Source organism: Nycticebus coucang, chromosome 3, assembly GCF_027406575.1.
Source record: "Nycticebus coucang isolate mNycCou1 chromosome 3, mNycCou1.pri, whole genome shotgun sequence".
NCBI lineage: Eukaryota > Metazoa > Chordata > Mammalia > Primates > Lorisidae > Nycticebus > Nycticebus coucang.
This window is the reverse complement of record NC_069782.1, coordinates 54,716,918-54,736,069: the sequence shown is the minus strand read 5'-3', so window position 1 is coordinate 54,736,069 and position 19,152 is coordinate 54,716,918. Positions and strand designations below refer to the sequence as shown.

Genomic DNA, 19,152 nt, shown 5'->3' with positions numbered 1-19,152 from the left:
TGCCTCAGCCTCCCAGAGTGCTGGGATTACAGGCATCAGCCACCACGCCCAGCCCCTAAGAAGGAGAAAATTAACATTTCCAGGACCTACAGCGTACAGTGTACATTTGACATCTTGCTTTTAATCGTCATAGCTCTTTGGTCATGGCAGTATCTGCATTCTACAGATGAGGAATCCGCAGACACAGGGCGTTTGAGTTAGATCAAGCCCAGATCCATGGTTTTTCAAAATGCAATGTTGTCTTTGAGTGGATAGGTATGAAGAGGCCTTCCTGGGAACCATGTTTCCCAGACTTAGAGCAGAATGTAAATGCCTTAAGGCACAACTTTAATTGATTTTCTCTTTTCCAGCAGAACCATGGCATTGAAGAGAAGAAAAAGAAGATCGCTATGTCAGAAACCTATAAGAAAACATGAAGGAATTCTGCAGAGCTGAAGAGCAAGTGTCTGAGAAAGAAATTTACCCAAAAGATGGTTTGAAAGGTGAGAACCTGCAGCTATGAAAAAAAACTAAGCAATAAACAGCAGGGCATTGTGGCCAATGTCCAGCTACTAGGGAGGCTGAGGAAAGAGAATCACTTAAGCCCAAGAGTTTGAGGTTGCTGTGAGCTATGACCCCATTGCACTCTACTGAAGGCGACATAGTGAGACTCTGTCTCAAAAAAAAAAGAAAAAGTAAAAACTAAGCATTACCACAAGGAACGCAGGCAGACGTCCAGAACTGAGATTCACATGGCCAGGATGATAATAAAAGGTGGCATCATCTGTGTACCTGCGGTACCTCATCTGTCATTTGTCATCAGGATCAGAGATATCAGATTGCAGCACGAAAGTCTGAAAAGTGTTGCAGTTTCTTTGCTTTCTTCAGATCTTCAATGGTAATTTTGTTAACATGGCTTCGGTTAACATGCAGAGAATTGTTGAAGCATATATATTGCGTGGGGAAACCCAAAACCAAAATCAGTATCAAGGAACTGATCTATGAGTGTGGTTATGGTAAAATCAATACGAAGCGAATTGCTTTGACAGATAATTCTTTGGCTGCTAAATCAACCTCTTTGCAAATATGGTATCATCTGACTGAGGGATCTGATTCACGAGATTCATACTGTTAGAAAACGCCTTAAAGAGTCAAACAACTTCCTTGACCTTCAAATTATCTTCCCCACGAGGTGACTGAAGGACAGACCACCAAGTCGGTAGAAGGTGGAGAAAAGACCAGATCCACAGTTTTACTAGACGGATGAACTACAAGGTGTCTACCATCATTTTTGTAATCAGGTCAGTTAATAAATAGTCACCGTTTTCAAACTGGGAGAAGCAAGAACAAAAACGAAATTGCGACTGATTCCTTCAAGGCCAGAATAGACCACCTTTTGCCCGGACGAGACTTCGAAATAGAGGGCGATACCATCCTCTTTTATGCTGGCTTCTGACTTTTGACAGGTGATCCTCTTCTCTTTAATAGGGAAAGGACAAATAGCAATTACGGGAAACAGTGTCAAAAACCGTAGGGGGACACGCCACAAGGTGAGTGCACTGATAGAGACCCCCAAGGTGCGGGGCAGAGGCCGTGCATCTGAACCCCAACAGCAGGCGCTTTCTGACGGAGAATACCAGGAAACGACTACACGTCTTCCGGACGATCAATTCGCGGGTTTCCAGGGAGGAGAGCCCGGGGCCTGCACTACGCCCACAGCGTTCGGTGGGCGGAGCAGCTGCCGCGAGTCCCGGCTCAGTGAAACCGAGCCCCGCCCCTGACACGCCCCTATCATCCAGGACACGCCCCATCCTCCCTGGACACGCCCCTGTCCTCCTCGGACACGCCCTCATCCTCCCTTGACACACCCCTATCCTCCCCGGACGCACCCGACCCTCGCGTTCACTGGCAAACTTTCGCGCCTGCGCCCACGGGAACTGCCGCTGCAGGCGGAAAAAGTCGCGCATGCGCCGAATGGCACGGTTAGCTGTTCCCCCACCCCTTTCCTCTGGGGCTCGGTTAGCGAGAGAGTGCTTCCGGGCGAAGGGTTTGTTTCCGGAGAGCGGGAAGGCTGAAACGCGGCGGTTAACCTGGAGGCGACTTTGGTTCTGGGTGGAGAAGGCTGTCGCCATGGACAGGTCAGTTCTGGTGATGACAACTGTGTCTGGGGTCTTGTCCCTGTCGCCTTTTGGAGGAATGGACTAGGGGGAAACCAGACTCCCAGAGGAGCTGCGGAGTCCCGGGTCTGCCTCCGCGACACCTTTCCCTTTCTCTGGCTGGGAGATGCGACGACTTTGAGGAAAAGCCGCTGGGGTTGGTGGGGATAATAGTCACTCCCCCTGTCCTCAGTGAACTGTACGTTCCGTGGTCTGTTAGGCGCTTTCGGGAAACATCATTGTTCTGTTCGCGTCTGGGATGGGCGGGGTAGGTGAGGGCCCGGCATTCGAGATTCGGAGAGACCAGTCTGAGGTCACAAAGCCGGCCGGTGACGACGCTGGGAACTCAGAACCAGAGCCCACTCCTGTGACCGGGGCACTGTGCTGACTGCCTGGGACAGAGATTAGTCATTCAGGGTCCTGGATCTTGGGGAATTCCTGATGTAACGGAGGAGGCGATGTAAATTGATATGTGTCTTGGAGCAATTAAGTCTCCCTGTTACGATAGCTATCAGGAAGATCTCTAAAAGAAGGTAACTTTCTATCTGGTCTTTGAATAATAAGAGTACATCATTACTACTCAGAAACATTGAGTGCCAACTATGTGACTACCATCGTACTAAAGGCTTTGCATATGCGTTATTAGCTTGTTTAATCTTCAGAACAATCCTATGGCGATAGGTGCTGTCATCCTCTTTTCGTAGATCATACTGAAGCTAAAAGAGATTAAGGAACTTGCCCCAAAGATAAGAAGCTAATGGAAGAACCAGTTTGCCAACTTGCATCTGTGACTCTAGCCTCCATGAGGCTGTTTGAAGAGAAAGTAGGTGCTCACTAGGTGGGAAAAGGGGCAAATGTAGGCCTCTATAAAACCAACAACATGTTGAAAGGTGTGAGGATATTTAAAAAAAAAAAAAAAAAAGCATATGCTTTATGTAGCTGAAAGATCACATACACATACACACACACACACAAGGCTGAACTCCTAAACTGGGATCGTGTTGTAAGTACCTTGCTAGGAAATTTGAACTTGATTCTACAGGCGAGAGAGAGCTATTTGAAGGCTTTAAGTGGAGGAAAAGCATATTAGATTCTTGTCTTAAAACACAAGTCTTTTAACTCACACAATTTAGTTTCTAGACCTTCAAGTGAGAATGACAGGGAGTAGTAGGACAGGAGAGACCCTGGGCAGAAATAACTTGGTCATTTCTTGGTCATTTCCAATTTACATACTAGAATTCTTTTACTTACCCTCCATCTCATTTGTTCTTTTTTTTCATATGTTGCATGTCCAGTCTATGAAACTTAGGTCATTTTAAAGAGGTGGTCAGTGTAGGTAAGTGGTCTGCTATGGAGGTTCTCCTGTGTTTTGGAGACCACAGAAAATCTTTTAAGAGAGAGTCTTGCAGTTAGGTAATTCTTCAACAGGAGAAAAATTTACCTTTATGAAGCAATTACCTAGAACAATGTTACAACATAGATTCCAAGTGTTGAAATAATAATTCCTTAGGAGAAAATAATATAGTGCTAGAATGTCAAGTCTTTGTGTGGGTAAGATTTAAGTGGGACTTTGAGGAGTAAGCAGGATTTGAAACTAAGAGGGCATTCTCAGCAAAAAAAAAAAAAAAAAGTTGAGTCTTGGCTACTGGAATGACCTATACCATAACTGACTGAGGGTCCTTTGTGCCAATCACGATGGTAAGAGTCTCTGTAAACGTTACATTCTCATTTACATGAGCATGATTACACTTTTTAGGAGTGGCTTTGGAGAGATGTCATCTCCTGTGATCCGGGAGACAGAGGTGACTCGGACTGCTCGGAAACAGAGTGCTCAAAAAAGAGTTTTAAGTATCCTTTGCATTTTCAGCATCAACGTAAAAATTGAAACATTTGGGATCAGCATCATAGAATTTTCTTTTTATGAGGGGTATTAAATATTAGTTATAGAATCCTATAGGAATCGGTTTTTTTCTCTCCACAAATGTTATTTTGTAAATACAACGCTGAAATTCAGTGAGATTAAAATTACGTTTTCCTTACTGGGCACGATGTCTCACACCTGTAGTCCTAGCACTCTGGGAGGCTGAGGCAGGTGGATTGCCTGAGCTCATGGGTTCGAGATCAACCTGAGCCAGAGCCAGGGAGACCTTGTCTCTAAAAATAGCCAGGTGTTGTGGTGGGCACCTGTAGTCTCAGCTACTTGGGAGGCTGAGGCAAGAGAATCGCTTAAGCCCAAGAGTTTGAAGTTGCCGTGAGCTGTGACACAATAGCATTCTATCCAGGGTGACAAAGTGAGACTCGGTCTCAAAAACAAACAAAAATTATGTTTCCCTGAAAATAAGGATATTCCATTTTACTGATATTATATTATGGTTAGTATCAGCTGAGATGATGTTTTCCTTTTTTAATTGGAAATCTGACTAAAAACTATTTCAGTGTGATCTAAGACTGACATCTGGGAAATGAAGTGGCCAATGGAATTATTTACTCTTTGCATAGACAAATGATAGCCATAAAATACCTTGTACTTGAAACATAATTTGTTTAGTGAAAATAAGGTTGATTTCAACTATGATGATCTCTATTCTGCTTAGAAAACTTTCCTTAGCTTCCTACAGTTCGGGCATCCCAAGAGGATAATTTTGGTAATATCACACCAAGAAACCAGGTTATCCCTCGAACTCCCAGCTCATTTCGACAGCCTTGTAAGATTTTTTGCTTTTAAAACATTTAATAATTATTATAATAGCAGACTTGGCGTTCATAGCTCAATGAGTAGGGTGCCAGCCACATATACCAAGGCTGGTGGGTTTGAACCTGGCCTGGGCTTGCTAAACAACAATGACAACTACACCCAAAAAATAGCCGGGCATTGTGGCGGACGCCTATATTCCAGCTACTCCGGAGGCTGAGGCAAGAGATTCGCTTAAGCCCAAGAGTTTGAGGTTGCTGTCAGCTATGCTGTGAGCTATGACGTCACAGCACTGTACCGAGGGCGACATAATAAAACTCTGTCTTAAAAAAAAATTATTATAATAGCAGCTGCCATTGTACATGTAATAAATTGTAGTATTTGGTTACAATATCAATAGTTAGATGTAAGTCATAATGAGTGCACTTATTATTTGTAAAACGCTTGTCATGAGCAAGGCAGTGTACTTTACATAAATATACAGTAACTATGACGTAAGTATTATTAGCTATCAAAATTGGAATCAAAATTACAGAAGCTAGTTAATATTGGCAATACGTATGTAAATAATGGAACTAGGATTCAATGATCTATTTACTCCAAAGTTTATGCCTGCTGTGCTATATTGCCTTGGTATACTTTATAAAATCAGAGTGCAAAGAAACCATTGACTTGTTAGTATCTTGAACTGCTCATTTATGTTGTAATGCCAGCATCTGTATTTATAGTAACATTTTTATCTGATAGGGTAAGTAGTACCAAGAGGTCAAATTTAGAAAAATAATTTAAATCTTTGTATCATGTTAACATTCAAGTTATTTATTTGGTTAGAATTTAAATAGTTAAATACAAAAATTTCTTCTTTATCATTTGCTTACTTTGTTTTGATAATCAGTGCTCATGCACCTTGAGTTCTTTCACTAACCTCTTGTTTGTAGTTACCCCACCAAACCGAAGCTTACTAAGGCAGCCAGATATTTCCTGCATTCTTGGAACAGGAGGGAAGTCGCCCCGGCTTACACAATCTTCAGGATTCTTGGGAAATCTGTCCATGGTATGTAGAAAAATAGGACTGAAAAATTCTTATTTTTTTATAAGAGCATAATGTTTGGCATAAAAGCTTTCTAATGAAAATTGAAGTATCATAACATTTATGTGGATTGGAATGATTAATTAAACATTTAAAAACCTTAGGCATGGAAACTGTGACGACAGCAACATTTAGATGCACATTAAGTGGTTTAATCTGGTAGTTTGCTGACTAGAAGAAATATATTCTGTGGTCAGTTGCTGATGGCTATAAAAACTAAGCTCTGTTTTGAAGCATAGTAGAGTTAGGAATTCAGGAGTGATAGATGAAGACTCTTCTGAGGGAGGGGTACAGTGTGTTAAAGAGGTAAAAGAGAAAATTGGACAAAGTAGATGAAAGGCTCTTTAAGAATGACTGGTTTTACAAGTATTGAAAATACTGGAAGAAATGTTGTGTAAACTGTCGTGCAGAATGTGAAAAGTACTCCATAGAAAAAGAATTATATCTGAGAAGGAAACAGAAGAGTTTGTTGGAGTGCTGGAGTATTATGACATCTTTAGTACCCAGAACAAGAGAAAAAGGGTTCCCCTGTCTTTGGCTCTGTGCTTATTCAAAAAGCTAAGAGATTTTTATGCACATGCGAAATTGTCTAAATTAGGCTGTTTTTGAAGGATGATTTTTGTGTTAAACCTCTCTTTGTCACAGAAGGTGAAATCAGTCTTTAAAATTTATTATTGTGGGCCCCAGTGAGGTGGCTCACACCTGTAATCCTATCACTCTGGGAGGCTCAGGCAGGAGGATTGCTTGAAGTGAGGAGTTAGAGACCAGCCTGAGCAAAGCTAGACCATGTATCTACTAAAAATAATATTAGATGGGCATGGTGTTGGGCACCTGTAGTCCCACCTACTCAGGAGGCTGAGGCAGAAGGATCACTTCAGCCTAGGAATTTGAAGTTGTTGTGAGCTAGGCTGAGGTCATGGCGATCTAGCCCAGATGACAGAGCTAAGACTCTGTCTCAAGGGAAAAAAAAAAAAAGAATTCATTCTAGTCTTGTGGATTTTTGCAGTGTTAATATCTATTTTATTTCATTATTTTTTTGAGACAGTCTTACTTTGTTGCCCTTGGTAGAGAGGTGTGGCGTCATAGCTCACAGCAACCTCAAACTCTTGGGCTCAAGTGATCCTCTTGCCTCAGCCTCCCAAGTAGGTGGGACCATAGGCGCCTGCCATAGTACCTGGGTATTTTTCAAGACCAGGTCTCACTCTTGCTCAGGCTGGTCTCAAAGTCCTGAGCTCAGGTGATGTACCTGCCTTGACCTCCCAGAGTGCTGGGATTATAGGCGTGAGCCACTGTGCCTAGCCCCTGCAGTGTTAATATCTAAACAGTGATCCAGTCGTTCAACAATTTTACTTTGCTTATGAAACTTGTTGTTATTTCGGCAGTGTTTTTCTTATTCTACTAAAAATATAAGTGAATTGGGCCATCTCTGCGCTTAAGCAAAAGAAGATGGTTTTATTGTTAGAACTACAAGATTGATAGTAAAATTGTTCTCTTAAAGACTAGGACAGAGAAAACCTACATTGATTATTATAAAATTACTTTGTAGCCAAAGATATTTTCCCATTTTATTTTGCTAATTTATTTTATTTTTATTTTATTTATTTATTTATTTATTTGAGGCATAGTCTCATTCTGTCACCCTGTGTAGAGTGTTAATGGATTGCAGTTCACAGCAACCTCAAACTCCTGGACTCAAGCGATCCTCTTGCTTCAGCCTCCCAGGTAGCTGAGACTACAGGCACCTGGCACAACATCAGCTAGTTTTTCTATTTTTAGTAGAGACAGGGCCTTGCTCTTACTCAGGCTGGTCTTAAACTCCTAAGCTCAAGCAATCCACCCACCTCAGAATCCCAGAGTGCTGGGATTACAGGCATGAGCCACCGCTCCCAGCCTTATTGCTAATTTTAATATCAGCCATGATAGGTGTTCTTGGATATGGGTTGCCCTAAAGGAAGTGAAGTTTTTTGCTGTGTTAGTATTTTTACCATAGGTCTGCCTATCAAGGTTTGATTGTGGACCAAAGTATTTTTCTGAAAGTAAAATGTCATCATTTAAGATACTCAGTTTTATCCTTATACTAATAATGCTAAGTACTTGGAAGTGAACTATTAATCAATCTCTAAAAGCTGCAGCAAAAGTGTCCTACCCCATAGTTACTACCTCATGAATATACAGGGTCTGAGCACCTATCAGTAGCTCTTTTTCCTTGGGGAGACTTTTTGGATTTGGTTTTTTGTTTTTTGAAGCATAGTCTTTCAGTATCACCTGGGCTAGAGTGCAGTGGCATGATCGTAGCTCACTATGACCTCAAATTCCTGGGCTCAAGTGATCCTCTTGCCTCAGCCTCCCAAATAGCTGGGACTACAGGTGTGCACCACCACACTAGCTAATTTTTCTATTTTTTGTAGAGACAGGACCTTGCTCTTGTTCTTGCTCAGGCTGGTCTTGAACTCTGGCCTCAAGTGATCCTCCTGTCTCAGCTTCCTAGAGTGCTAGGATTACATGCGTGAGCCCCTGCGCCCAGCTGGGAGACTCATTTAAAGATAAAATTATTGTTGTTCTTGCCTAGATTTTAAATCAAGATGATTTTTTTTAAAAAAAACCTTTTTTTTCTTTTGAGACAGAGTCTCACTTTGTCACCCTTGGTAGAGTGCTGTGGTGCCATAGCTCACAGCAACCTCAAGCTCTTAGGCTCAAGCAATTCTCTTGCCTCAACCTCCTAAGTAGCTAGGACTACAGGTGCCCACCACAATGCCTAGCTGTTTTTTTTTTCTTTTTCTTTTTTTGAGACAGAGCCTCAAGCTGTCGCCCTTAGTAGAGTGCTGTAGCATCACAGCTCACAGCAACCTCCAACTCCTGGGCTCAAGCAATTCTCCTGCCTCCGCCTCCCAAGTAGCTGGGACTACAAGCGCCTGCCACAACGCCCAGCTATTTTTTGGTTGCAGCTGTCATTGTTATTTGGTGGCCCTGGGCTGGATTCGAACCCACCAGCTCTGGTGTATGGGGCTGGCGCCTTAGCCGCTTGAGCCACAGGCGCCAAGCCTGTTGTGGATGTTTTCAAACATGTTAAAAAGTAGAATAGCAGAATAAAGCTCCATGATGTCATTGCCCAGCTTCAGCACCTGCCAACATTTAGTTTCTTCTATACCCACATGCACTTTTCCAGCATTACTTTGGAATTCCTTTATATCCCATTTCATCCATAAATACGTCAGTCCATATTTCTGATACATAGTAAATATGCTGTCCTTAATATAAGTACAATACTAGTAAAACATCTGACCAACACTCACACTTCTTTTGTTTCAAATAACCATATTATATATACACCCATATATTTCATTAAGTCTTCAGATTCCTTAGTTGTATCAAAGTTTATTTAAACCAGGATCCAAACAAGGTCAATACTTTGCATTTGTGTGATACATCTTTTACATTTTTTAGTCTATTCCTCCCTAATCCTTGTTTAAGAGCAGCTATGTCATTTGTCTGGTACAATTTCTGAAAGCTGAGAAATTTAGGCGAACTTAAAGGAGAGAGGACTTTATTAGCTTGAATTTTATCAAATGTGAACATTTTATAAAATGTTAATGGCTTCTTCCAAAAGCATAGAGTAGTACAAAGAAGAACATAATTAACAACACATAATTTTCTATTTTTTATTTATTTATTTATTTTTGAGACAGTCTCACTATGTTGCCCTGGGTAAAGTGCCATGGCATCACAGCTCACAGCAACCTCAAACTCGGGCTTAAGCGATTCTCTTGCCTCAGCCTCCCAGGTATCTGGGAGTACAGGTACCCGCCACAATGCCCAGCTATTTTTTGTTGCAATTGTCATTGTCTTTTAGTTGGCCTGGGCTGGGTTTGAACCCATCATCCTCAGGGTATGTGGCTAGTGGTGTAATCACTGTGCTACAAGCGCCGAGCTAAAACATAATTTTCTTAACAAAATAACCTCTCTGCTATCTTTTAAAAATGAAAAACACATACATATAATCAATTTTTTAAAACCTTATTCAGTATTATTTACTCAGTAGCAATAACTCCATCACTTTCTTTCTCTCTCTTTTTCTCTCTCTTTTCTACTCCCCCTCCCCCCTCCTTCCTTTTCTTTTTAAGGTGACTAACCTGGATGACAGCAACTGGGCAACTGCGTTTTGGTCACAGCGCTCTGGGCTCTTCCCGAATGCAGAGCCCCACAATGTGACAGAAGACGTGACCCTCAGTGCTGTCATGTTATGTGAGGATGATCCTGGAGAAGCCGGTAAAGTGGCTTTAAGCTTTGTGACAAAGTAGCTTTTCATTTTATTAAGATCAAAGAAACTATTTCCTGTTCCTGAATGTCATCATAAGGTCTTTTCCTCCCTCCCTGTTTTGTGTGTGTAGAGGGGCAGGTGGTTTAAACAACAAAAATTTATTCTCTCACAACTCTGGAGTCCCCAGGTCTGAGGTACAGGTGTAGGTGGGGTTGACTCTTCCTGAGCCCCTCTCTCTATACTTGAAGACGGCCGTGCTCTGGCGTCTTCGCAGGGTTTTCCTTCTATCCATGACCTGTTTTCATTAAGCCTATTAGTTATGGGCCTACACTATTGGATACATTTTCTCTAGAAGGTTAAGGACCTCACTTTATTTCTCAGCAGCATATTGATTTTTGTAGTGTAAATAACAGCTTTTTAGATTATGTGGTAAGTCTTATGTTTTTATTATTTTCTTATTTGTGCTACTTAAAGCATATCTCTTTTTCTTTCGGTTTAGTATGGATTTATTTAACTTTTCTTTTCTTTTTTTTTTGAGACAGATTCTCGCTCAGTCACCCAGGTTGGAGTGCAGTGGCATGGTCATAGCTTACTGCAGCCTTGAACTCCTGGGCTCAAGCAGTACCTCAGCTTCTTCAGTAGCTGGGACTACAAATTTGCATCACCACAGGCAGATAATTTTTTTTTCTTTTTTTTTTTTTTGAGACAGAGTCTCACTATGTCACCCTGGGTAGAGTTCAGTGGCGTCACAGCTCACAGCAACCTCCAACTCTCTTGCCTCAGCCTCCCAAGTAGCTGGGACTACAGGCGTCTGCCAAAATGCCAGCTATTTTTTGTTGCAGTTGTCATTGTTTTAGCTGGTCCAGGCTGGGTTTGAACCTGCCAGTGGTATGCTGGCGCCATAACCACTGTGCTGTGGACATCAAGCCAGGCAGATAATTTTTTAAAAAATTTTGTGGAGATAAGGGCGGCGCCTGTGGCTCAGTGAGTAGGGCGCCGGCCCCATATGCTGAGGGTGGCGGGTTCAAACCCAGCCCCAGCCAAACTGCAACAAAAAGAAAAAATAGCCTGGTGTTGTGGCGAGCGCCTGTAGTCCCAGCTGCTCTGGAGGCTGAGGCAAGAGAATCGTGTAAGCCCAAGAGTTAGAGGTTGCTGTGAGCCGTGTGATGCCATGGCACTCTACCCGAGGGTGGTACAGTGAGACTCTGTCTCTACAAAAAAAAAAAAATTTTTGTGGAGATGGAGTTTGCTACATTTCCGTTGCTGGTCTTGAACTCCTGGTCTTAAGCAATCCTCATGCCTCAGCCTCCCAAAGTGCTGGTATTACAAATGTGAGCCACCACGCCCAGCATAGTTTTAGTTGGTTTTGTTGTTTTTGTTTTATGAGACAGGATCTTCCTATCACCCAGGTTAGAGTGTGGTGGCATCATCACAGCTCCCTGCCACCTCAGACTCTGGGGATCAAGTGATCCTCCTCGCCTTAGTCTCTGAAGTAGCTGGGACTAGAGGTGCATTACAGCACACACCTGATTTTTCTATTTTTCATACATACAGGATCAGTTTTTGTTTTTGTTTTGAGAACAGAGCCTCAAGCTGTCACCCTGGTAGAGTGCTTGTAGCATCACAGCTCACAGCAACCTCCAACTCCTGGGCTCAAGCGATTCTCCTGCCTCCGCCTCCCAAGTAGCTGGGACTATAGACGCCCGCCACAACGCCCGGCTATTTTTTGGTTGCAGCCGTCATTGTTGTCTAGTGGGCCCGGGCTGGATTCGAACCCGCCAGCTCAGGTGTTTGTGGCTGGCGCCTTAGCCGCTTGAGCCACATGCGCTGAGCCCAGGATCAGTTTTTAATCTAACGTTGGTGTGGAATTGCCATATGATCCAACAGTTCCACCTCTGGGTACATACCCAAAAGAATTGAAAGCCAGCATCTCAAAGAGATGCTTATACTCCATGTTCATAGCATTATTCATAGTAGCCACAAGGTAGAAGCAGGCCAAGTGTCTGCTGATAGTGGATGGGGAAACAACATGTGGTGTGTACAGACAATGGACTGTTAGCCAAAAGGAGAGGACGTTCTGACGCACTGTGCCACAGATGCACCACGAGGACATTATACTAAGTACAATAAGCCTGTCACAAAGGACAGATACTGTTTGATTCTGCTCACATGAGATTAGTTTAGAATATTTGAACCTATAGAGACAGAAAGTAGAATGATGGTTACCAGGGGTCAGGGTAAGCAGGGAATGGGGAATTAACGTTCAGAATTTCAGTTTTGCAAGATGAAAGAGGTGATGGTAGCAAAGCAATGTGAATATACCCACTGCTGTTGAGCAAACTATACTTTAAATGATTAAGATGATAAATTTTATGCTATGTGTACTTTACCAGTTAAATTTTTTTTAAAAAAGAGCAGTGCATGTACAGACTTACAACTACAACTTACAACTACATTTTTTAATTTTCAAACAGAGTTACCTGGAAGTATATTGCTTGACTTTTCTTATTCCTTTTCTTTTTAATGGGTTCTAGCGTCCATGAGTATGTTTTCTGATTTCCTGCAGTCTTTTTTGAAGCATTCTTCAACTACAGTTTTTGACCTTGTGGAAGAATATGAAAACATTTGTGCAAGTCAGGTAAGCTCATTTCACTCTTATCATTGGTCAGACTTCAGTGCTTTTAGTTTTTCTGAACAGTATTAACTGGCTAATTTCCATACTACTTCCATACATGTTTTAAAAGTAGAGTGGCAGGCATGGAGGGGAAGCCAGCCAGGCAGAGCATCCCTGCATTTTACATACTGAGAGTCCCTACAAGATTTCTTTGGGGTGGGGGGGTGGCGCCTGTGGCTCAAAGAGTAGGGCGCCGGTCCCATATGCCGGAGGTGGTGGGTTCAAACCCAGCCCTGGCCAAAAACCACAAAAAAAAATAAAAAAACATATATATATATATCCCAGAGACAGGAACTTGCAGCTCCAGTTCTGAACTTTGTGTACAAAGCACCTGGTAGGCTGTAAGCTATGATGCTACAGCACTCTACTGAGGAGGACAAAGAAAGAGTCTGTCTTAAAAAAAAAAAAAAAAAAAAAAGATTTCTTTGGGGGATGGAAGGATTCTGCTGCTTTAAAAAAGGAAAATCCAAAACATACAAAACTCATAGCAGTAAGAAAGTAAATTTAAAAAAGGGTCTAGAGATGAAACTAGGCACCTCACCAAAGAGGCTACACAGATGGCAAATAAGCACATGAAAAGGGGCTTTGCATCATTGTCATTAGCGAATTACAAATTAGAACAAGACACTGGGTGGTGCCTGTGGCTCAGTGAGTAGGGCACTGGCCTCATATACTGACGGTGGCAGGTTCAAACCCGGCCCTGGCCAAACTTCAGCAAAAAATAGTCAGGCGTTGTAGCGGGTGCCTGTAGTCCCAGCTCCACAGGATGCTGAGGCCAGAGAATCACCTAAGCCCAGGAGTTAGAGATTGCTGTGAGCTGTGACGCCATGGCACTCTACTGAGGATGGCGACAGAGACTCTATCTCTTAAAAAAAAAATAGTGAAACTTCATAAAGACTTGGAATCAACCAAGATGTCCATCAGTAGATGAATGAATAAACAAACTGGTACATCCAGACAGTGAAACATTACTTAGTGCTGAAAAGAAAGGGGCTGTGAAGCCATGAAGAGCACAGAGGGACCTGGAGTACAGATTGCAGAGTGAAAGAAGCTGAGCTCAGCCTCAGAACGCTGACTGCAAAAAAGACGGGCAAGACCTTAGATTCCACTTTACCACATTCTGGAAAAGGTCAACTGTGGAGACAGAAGATGAGTGGTTGCTGAAAGTTAGTGGGGAGGGAGGGATGAGCAGGCAGAACACAGGGTTTTTAGGGCAGTTTTTAGTATCATAGCTCTGTATGATACTGTGATGGTGGGCACATGTCATACATTGGTCCAAACCCAGGGAATGTGCATCAGAACCCTAATGTGAGTCACAGACTTTGGGTGATAATGATGTGTCCGTGTGAGGCTCTAGTTGTGACGGTCGGAGCGCTCTGGTATGAGATATTGATAGTGAAGGAGCCTGTGGTTTGTGGGGATGGTGCAGGCATCTGCTTCCTGTTCCATTTTGCTGTGAACCTAAAACTCTAAAAAACAAAGTAAAAAAAAAAGTCTGTTTTAGAAGGAGAAATGACTTCAAGAAACTATCATTCAAGAATAATTGAGATACAGGAATAGACAACTTTTGTAGCATTTAATATTTTCAACACCTGGTTTTTAAATTGTTCCATTATAAAAGTAGTAGATTCATTAGCTAACAAAAGCCACAATCACTTAGTGAATCACTGGAGGCAGGACTCCAGCTCAGAATTTAATAAATGAATGGGAAGTAGAGTTAACACATTTGTTAAATGTTGGGGTTTTTTTGTTTTGTTTTGTTTTGAGCACGTGGGCATGAATTTATTGGGGCAGAGATGGGCCAGAGGGTCCTACACCTAGAAGAGGTGTTGGGCCTGGTGGTGGTGAAGCGTGCCTTGTGCTGATGACTAGGACCCAATGGGGAAGTGGGAACTTCATGTTGGAGTCCTGGACTGCTTGACTGCCGGCCGCAGTCTCCTCCACCTTCACATCTGGGTTGAGTGGGTCCGGACACAGTGCCAGGCACCCATGTCCTAATAACACCGGGTGACAGCGCCCACGGTGGCCGGGTCTCTGTATTCCTGGTACATGCTGTGGGTTCCACTGCGGTACTCCTAGCGAAGCCAGATGCCAAAGTTGTTCACCCGCAGGAGTATTTCTGAGACACCTGCCCACAGTAGACGATTTCCCCCGAAGACTTCTCCATCTTCTTTAGCTGAGATACAAAATACCAAAAGCGGGACTTGGCCACAACACGGTTAGGTGCAACACACGGTAGAGAGGCGGCAGGTGGCACCCCACGCCTTGGCGCCAGAGGCCTTCCTAGCCAGCCCTCCACACTCACCACCACCAGCAAAAGGAGGAAATGTTGTTCTTAAGCCACTATGAACGTTACTTTGTTTCTTTTCTTCTTTAAGAGACAGAGTCTCACTATGTCACCCTCGGTAGAGTACCGTGGTGTCACAGTTCACAGCAACCTCCAGGTGATTCTCTTGCCTCAGCCTCCCCAGTAGCTGGCGCCTGCTGGGACCACAGGCACCGACCACAACGCCTGGCAATTTTTGGTTGCAGTTGTCATTGTTATTTTAGCTGGCCCGGACTGGGCTCTAACCCCCTTAGTGTATGTGGCCGGCGCCATAACCACTGAGCAATGGCACTGAGCCAGCTTTGTGAATACTTTCTAATGGATGGGACACTTGTGCTGTTTCTTCATGTTGTGAATGAGAATAATCTTATTTCTTATTTCTCCTGAATAAGATAAGGAGGTGCTATTAATGACCATTGGTCTTTAAACCTCCTGATAAACAATTCTGTGTTTGGGGGGAGAACATTCATACCTTTCATTAGATTTTCACATGTGCTTCAGTCCTAGAAAGATTTATAACCACTGTTCTGGTGGGGGGGACAATGAGGGACTCTGGTAAAGTTTGGTTTAGTTTTGGTGCCAATCTTAGGAGAAAATATTTTGCAGTTTTTGGCCAGGGCTGGGTTTGAACCCACCACCTCCGGCATATAGGGCCGGTGCCCTACTCCTTTGAGCCACAGGCGCTGCCCCATTTTTTTTTTTTTTTGCAGTTTTAGGTGGGGGCTGGGCTTGAACCCGCCACCTCCAGCATATGAAGCCAGCGCCCTACTCCTTGAGCCACAGGTGCCACCCAGAAAGTATTTTTCTTGATTTGTGTCATGGTATAAATTTTTCAAATATAACTTTAAGATATCTCTTATCAAACTTTTCTTTTTTAATTTTGAGACAGTCTCAATCTGTTGCCCTGTATAGAGTGCTACGGCGTCATAGCTCACAGCATCCTCCAACTCTTGGGCTCAAGTGATCTTCCTGCCCCAGTTTTTCTATTTTTAGTAGAGAGGGAGCCTCACTTTAGCTCAGGCTGGTCTCGAACTTGTAAGCCCAAGCTATCCACCCGCCTCAGCCTCTCAGAGTGCCAGGATTACAGGTGTGAGCCACCGCACCCAGCCTCTTTTTGCATTTTCATTGCTGCTGTGTTGGCTCTTGTTATGACTTTGCAAGGTGTAGGTTTGATTTAACTTGTTCTCTTTGTAGATAACACAGAAAAAAGTACCCATGGCTGCTGAATCTGAAAGCTAGAGTATGCTAGATTTTTACATAAATACATATATATACATAAACACACTTTGCCCCAAATTGGGACCATTTCTATTGGGAATGTTACAATATATTCAATTTTAAAAGACAGACTAAAGAGGAAGAATTTATAACATATATGCATGGGCACATATTAAATATAACACTGCTTTAATACTGTGTACTTTAAGAATACAAAGTTTCAGAGACTCAAAATTGTTACACCTCTGTGTTTTTAATTCAGGTGAATATACTGAATAAAATAGTGAGCAGAGCAACACCTGGACTTCAAAAATTTTCAAAAACAGCCAGTATGCTCTGGCTTCTTCAGCAGGAGATGGTCACGTGGAGGCTGCTGGCTTCTCTGTACAGGTAAAGGTGTACAGAACTCGGACAAACCAGTAGGCAAGTTAGTTAGAAATGTGTGCACAAATAGGTTTTGCTATTTTTGGTGCATATCATTTCTAACAACTAAGGTGGAGGGGGATATTGGGTCATAAATCTTGTAGTTAAAAGTTTGGGTATGTATTAAGATTTAAGGAAAGTGCTAAAAATAGTGCAATACTCAGCATAAATTAAGAAAAGAACTAAAAGGTAGGTTTTGTGTAATATGGAAGTTTGAAAGAAATTAAAAAACTTTTCCTTCTGAAATGTTCACTGGTAGTTTTACTCATTCATGCTAAGCCTTTTTTCGTTTTGTGTTATTCACAGAGACAGAATACAGTCTGCATTAGAAGATGAAAATATGTTTGCAATTACTGTAAGTTTTGTGTTAACTTTTTCCTTTATAAATGCTTAACAACTAAAATGATTTTTACTACAGGATTTATAATTTCCAACCCCTCAATTTTTTTTTTTTTTTTTTTTGTAGAGACAGAGTCTCACTTTACCACCCTCAGTAGAGTGCCATGATGTCACAGGACTCACAGCAACCTCTAGCTCTTGGGCTTCCGCAATTCTCTTGCCTCAGCCTCCCGAGCAGCTGGGACTACAGGCGCCCACCACATGCCCGGCTATTTTTTGGTTGCAGTTCAGCCAGGGCTGGGTTTGAACCCGCCACCCTTGGTACATGGGGCCGGCACCCTACTCACTGAGCCACAGGTGCCACCAATTTTTCATTTTTTTTTAAAGCCTGGACTTTAACTATACCCAACCCTCCATCTTTAGTTTCTTCATGTAAAAAAAAAAAAAAAATTTTTTTTTTTTTTTTTTGAGATAGAGCCTCAAACCGTTGCCCTGGGTAGAGTACCATGGCGTCATAACTTACAGCAACCTCCAACTACTGGGCTCAAGTGATTCTCTTGCCTCAGCATCCCAAGGAGCTGGGACTACAGGCATCTACCACAACGCCCAGCTATTTTTTGGTTGTAGTTGTCTTTGTTGTTTGGCAGGCCCAGGCTGGAATCAAACCCATGAGCTCTGGTGTATGTGGCTGGCGCCTTAGCTGCTTGAGCTATAGGTGCCGAGCCTAAAAATTTTTACAAATAAATGATAGTCTCGTAAAATAATCATATATTGATTTATGTTAGAGAGTTAAGAGTAAAACTTGTTTTGTATCCACTGACTATTCAGTATAACAATTTGGTATGTGTTTTATCAGGCGGTTTCTGTGTACCTTGGTAGACACACACATACACAGTTTCTCTTTTTAATATATAGTATGATTTCACTTATATACTATACTGAACATTTCTTTTTAATTTCATTAATATTTCTCAGGTTTTTTTTTTTGAGACAGAATTTCACCATGTTGCCCTCAGTAGGGTGCTATGGTGTCACAGCTCACAGCAACCTCAGACTCTTGGGCTCAACTGATTCTCTTGCCTCAGCCTCCAAGTAGCTGGGACTACAGGTGCCTGCTACAACACCCAGCCAGTTTGTTGTTGTTGTTGTTGCAGTTGTCATTGTTGTTTAGCTGGCCTGGGCCAGATTCCAACTCACCAACTTCGGTGTAGGTGGCTGGCACTGTAACCACTGTACTATGGGCTCTGAGCCAGGGTTTTTTTTTTAATGTCAGTTTATATAGGGTTTTACCATATTTCTGGAAGTGAAATTGTTGGGCCAGAGTTTGTGGAGATTGTCATATTGCCTTCCTGATAGACGGTACCAGTTTACACTCTCACTAATTGTACATGAAAATGTTTACTCTGGTTTTAATATGTGTCTCCTTCATCACTAGTGCGATGGAGTAATTTTTTATTCTTACCTGTTTGTATTTTTTGTGAGTTCTACATTCATACCTTTTGCTCACTTTCTTAGTAATTTTTTTTTTATTCTCTTACACATGTTAAATAGTCTCCTTTCTGTCACTTATCTGTCAACTTTGTTTGATGAATCTTTTCTGTTTTTATCTGGTCACATCTGTCGTATTTTTTGTAACACTTATTATCTTGTGTCTTGCTAAGGAAGGCCTTTCCTGTCTATTTTAAAAATATTCTCTAATATTTTCTCTTAAATTTTAGTCTCATTTTAGGACTTGAATTAATTCAAGTTGTGAATTCATCTTGAGTGAGTTTGTCTATCAGTAAACAAGAGATTTAACTTTTTTCAAATGAATATACATTTATTCCAACATCATTTGTCAAATAGACCATCCTTTCTTTACTGATTTATAATGCTACCTATAAAATATACCAAATCATATTTGTAAGTGGATATTTTCTGTTTTATTGATTGATTCATGTGAAAGCCAAAGCTATACTACTGAGCCTAACTTCGAAGTTTCAGTATTTGGTATCTAC

At 42.2% G+C, this 19,152-nt stretch overlaps 1 protein-coding gene across 3 annotated transcripts in view; it reads left to right on the top strand.

Annotated features, from left to right (window-relative positions):
* Window positions 1-1,938: 1,938 nt before the first annotated feature.
* Window positions 1,939-19,152, top strand: part of NUP107 (nucleoporin 107) — a 58,475-nt gene continuing 41,261 nt past the window's right edge. For all 3 annotated transcript variants that reach the window (XM_053585524.1, XM_053585523.1, XM_053585520.1), the window contains exons 1-8: window positions 1,939-2,117; window positions 3,892-3,983; window positions 4,754-4,840; window positions 5,766-5,881; window positions 10,039-10,183; window positions 12,710-12,813; window positions 16,656-16,783; window positions 17,123-17,171. In XM_053585524.1, coding sequence (XP_053441499.1) covers window positions 1,945-2,117; window positions 3,892-3,983; window positions 4,754-4,840; window positions 5,766-5,881; window positions 10,039-10,183; window positions 12,710-12,813; window positions 16,656-16,783; window positions 17,123-17,171 — 894 coding nt within the window. In that variant the 5' untranslated portion in view covers window positions 1,939-1,944. The remainder of the gene's footprint in view (window positions 2,118-3,891; window positions 3,984-4,753; window positions 4,841-5,765; window positions 5,882-10,038; window positions 10,184-12,709; window positions 12,814-16,655; window positions 16,784-17,122; window positions 17,172-19,152) is intronic.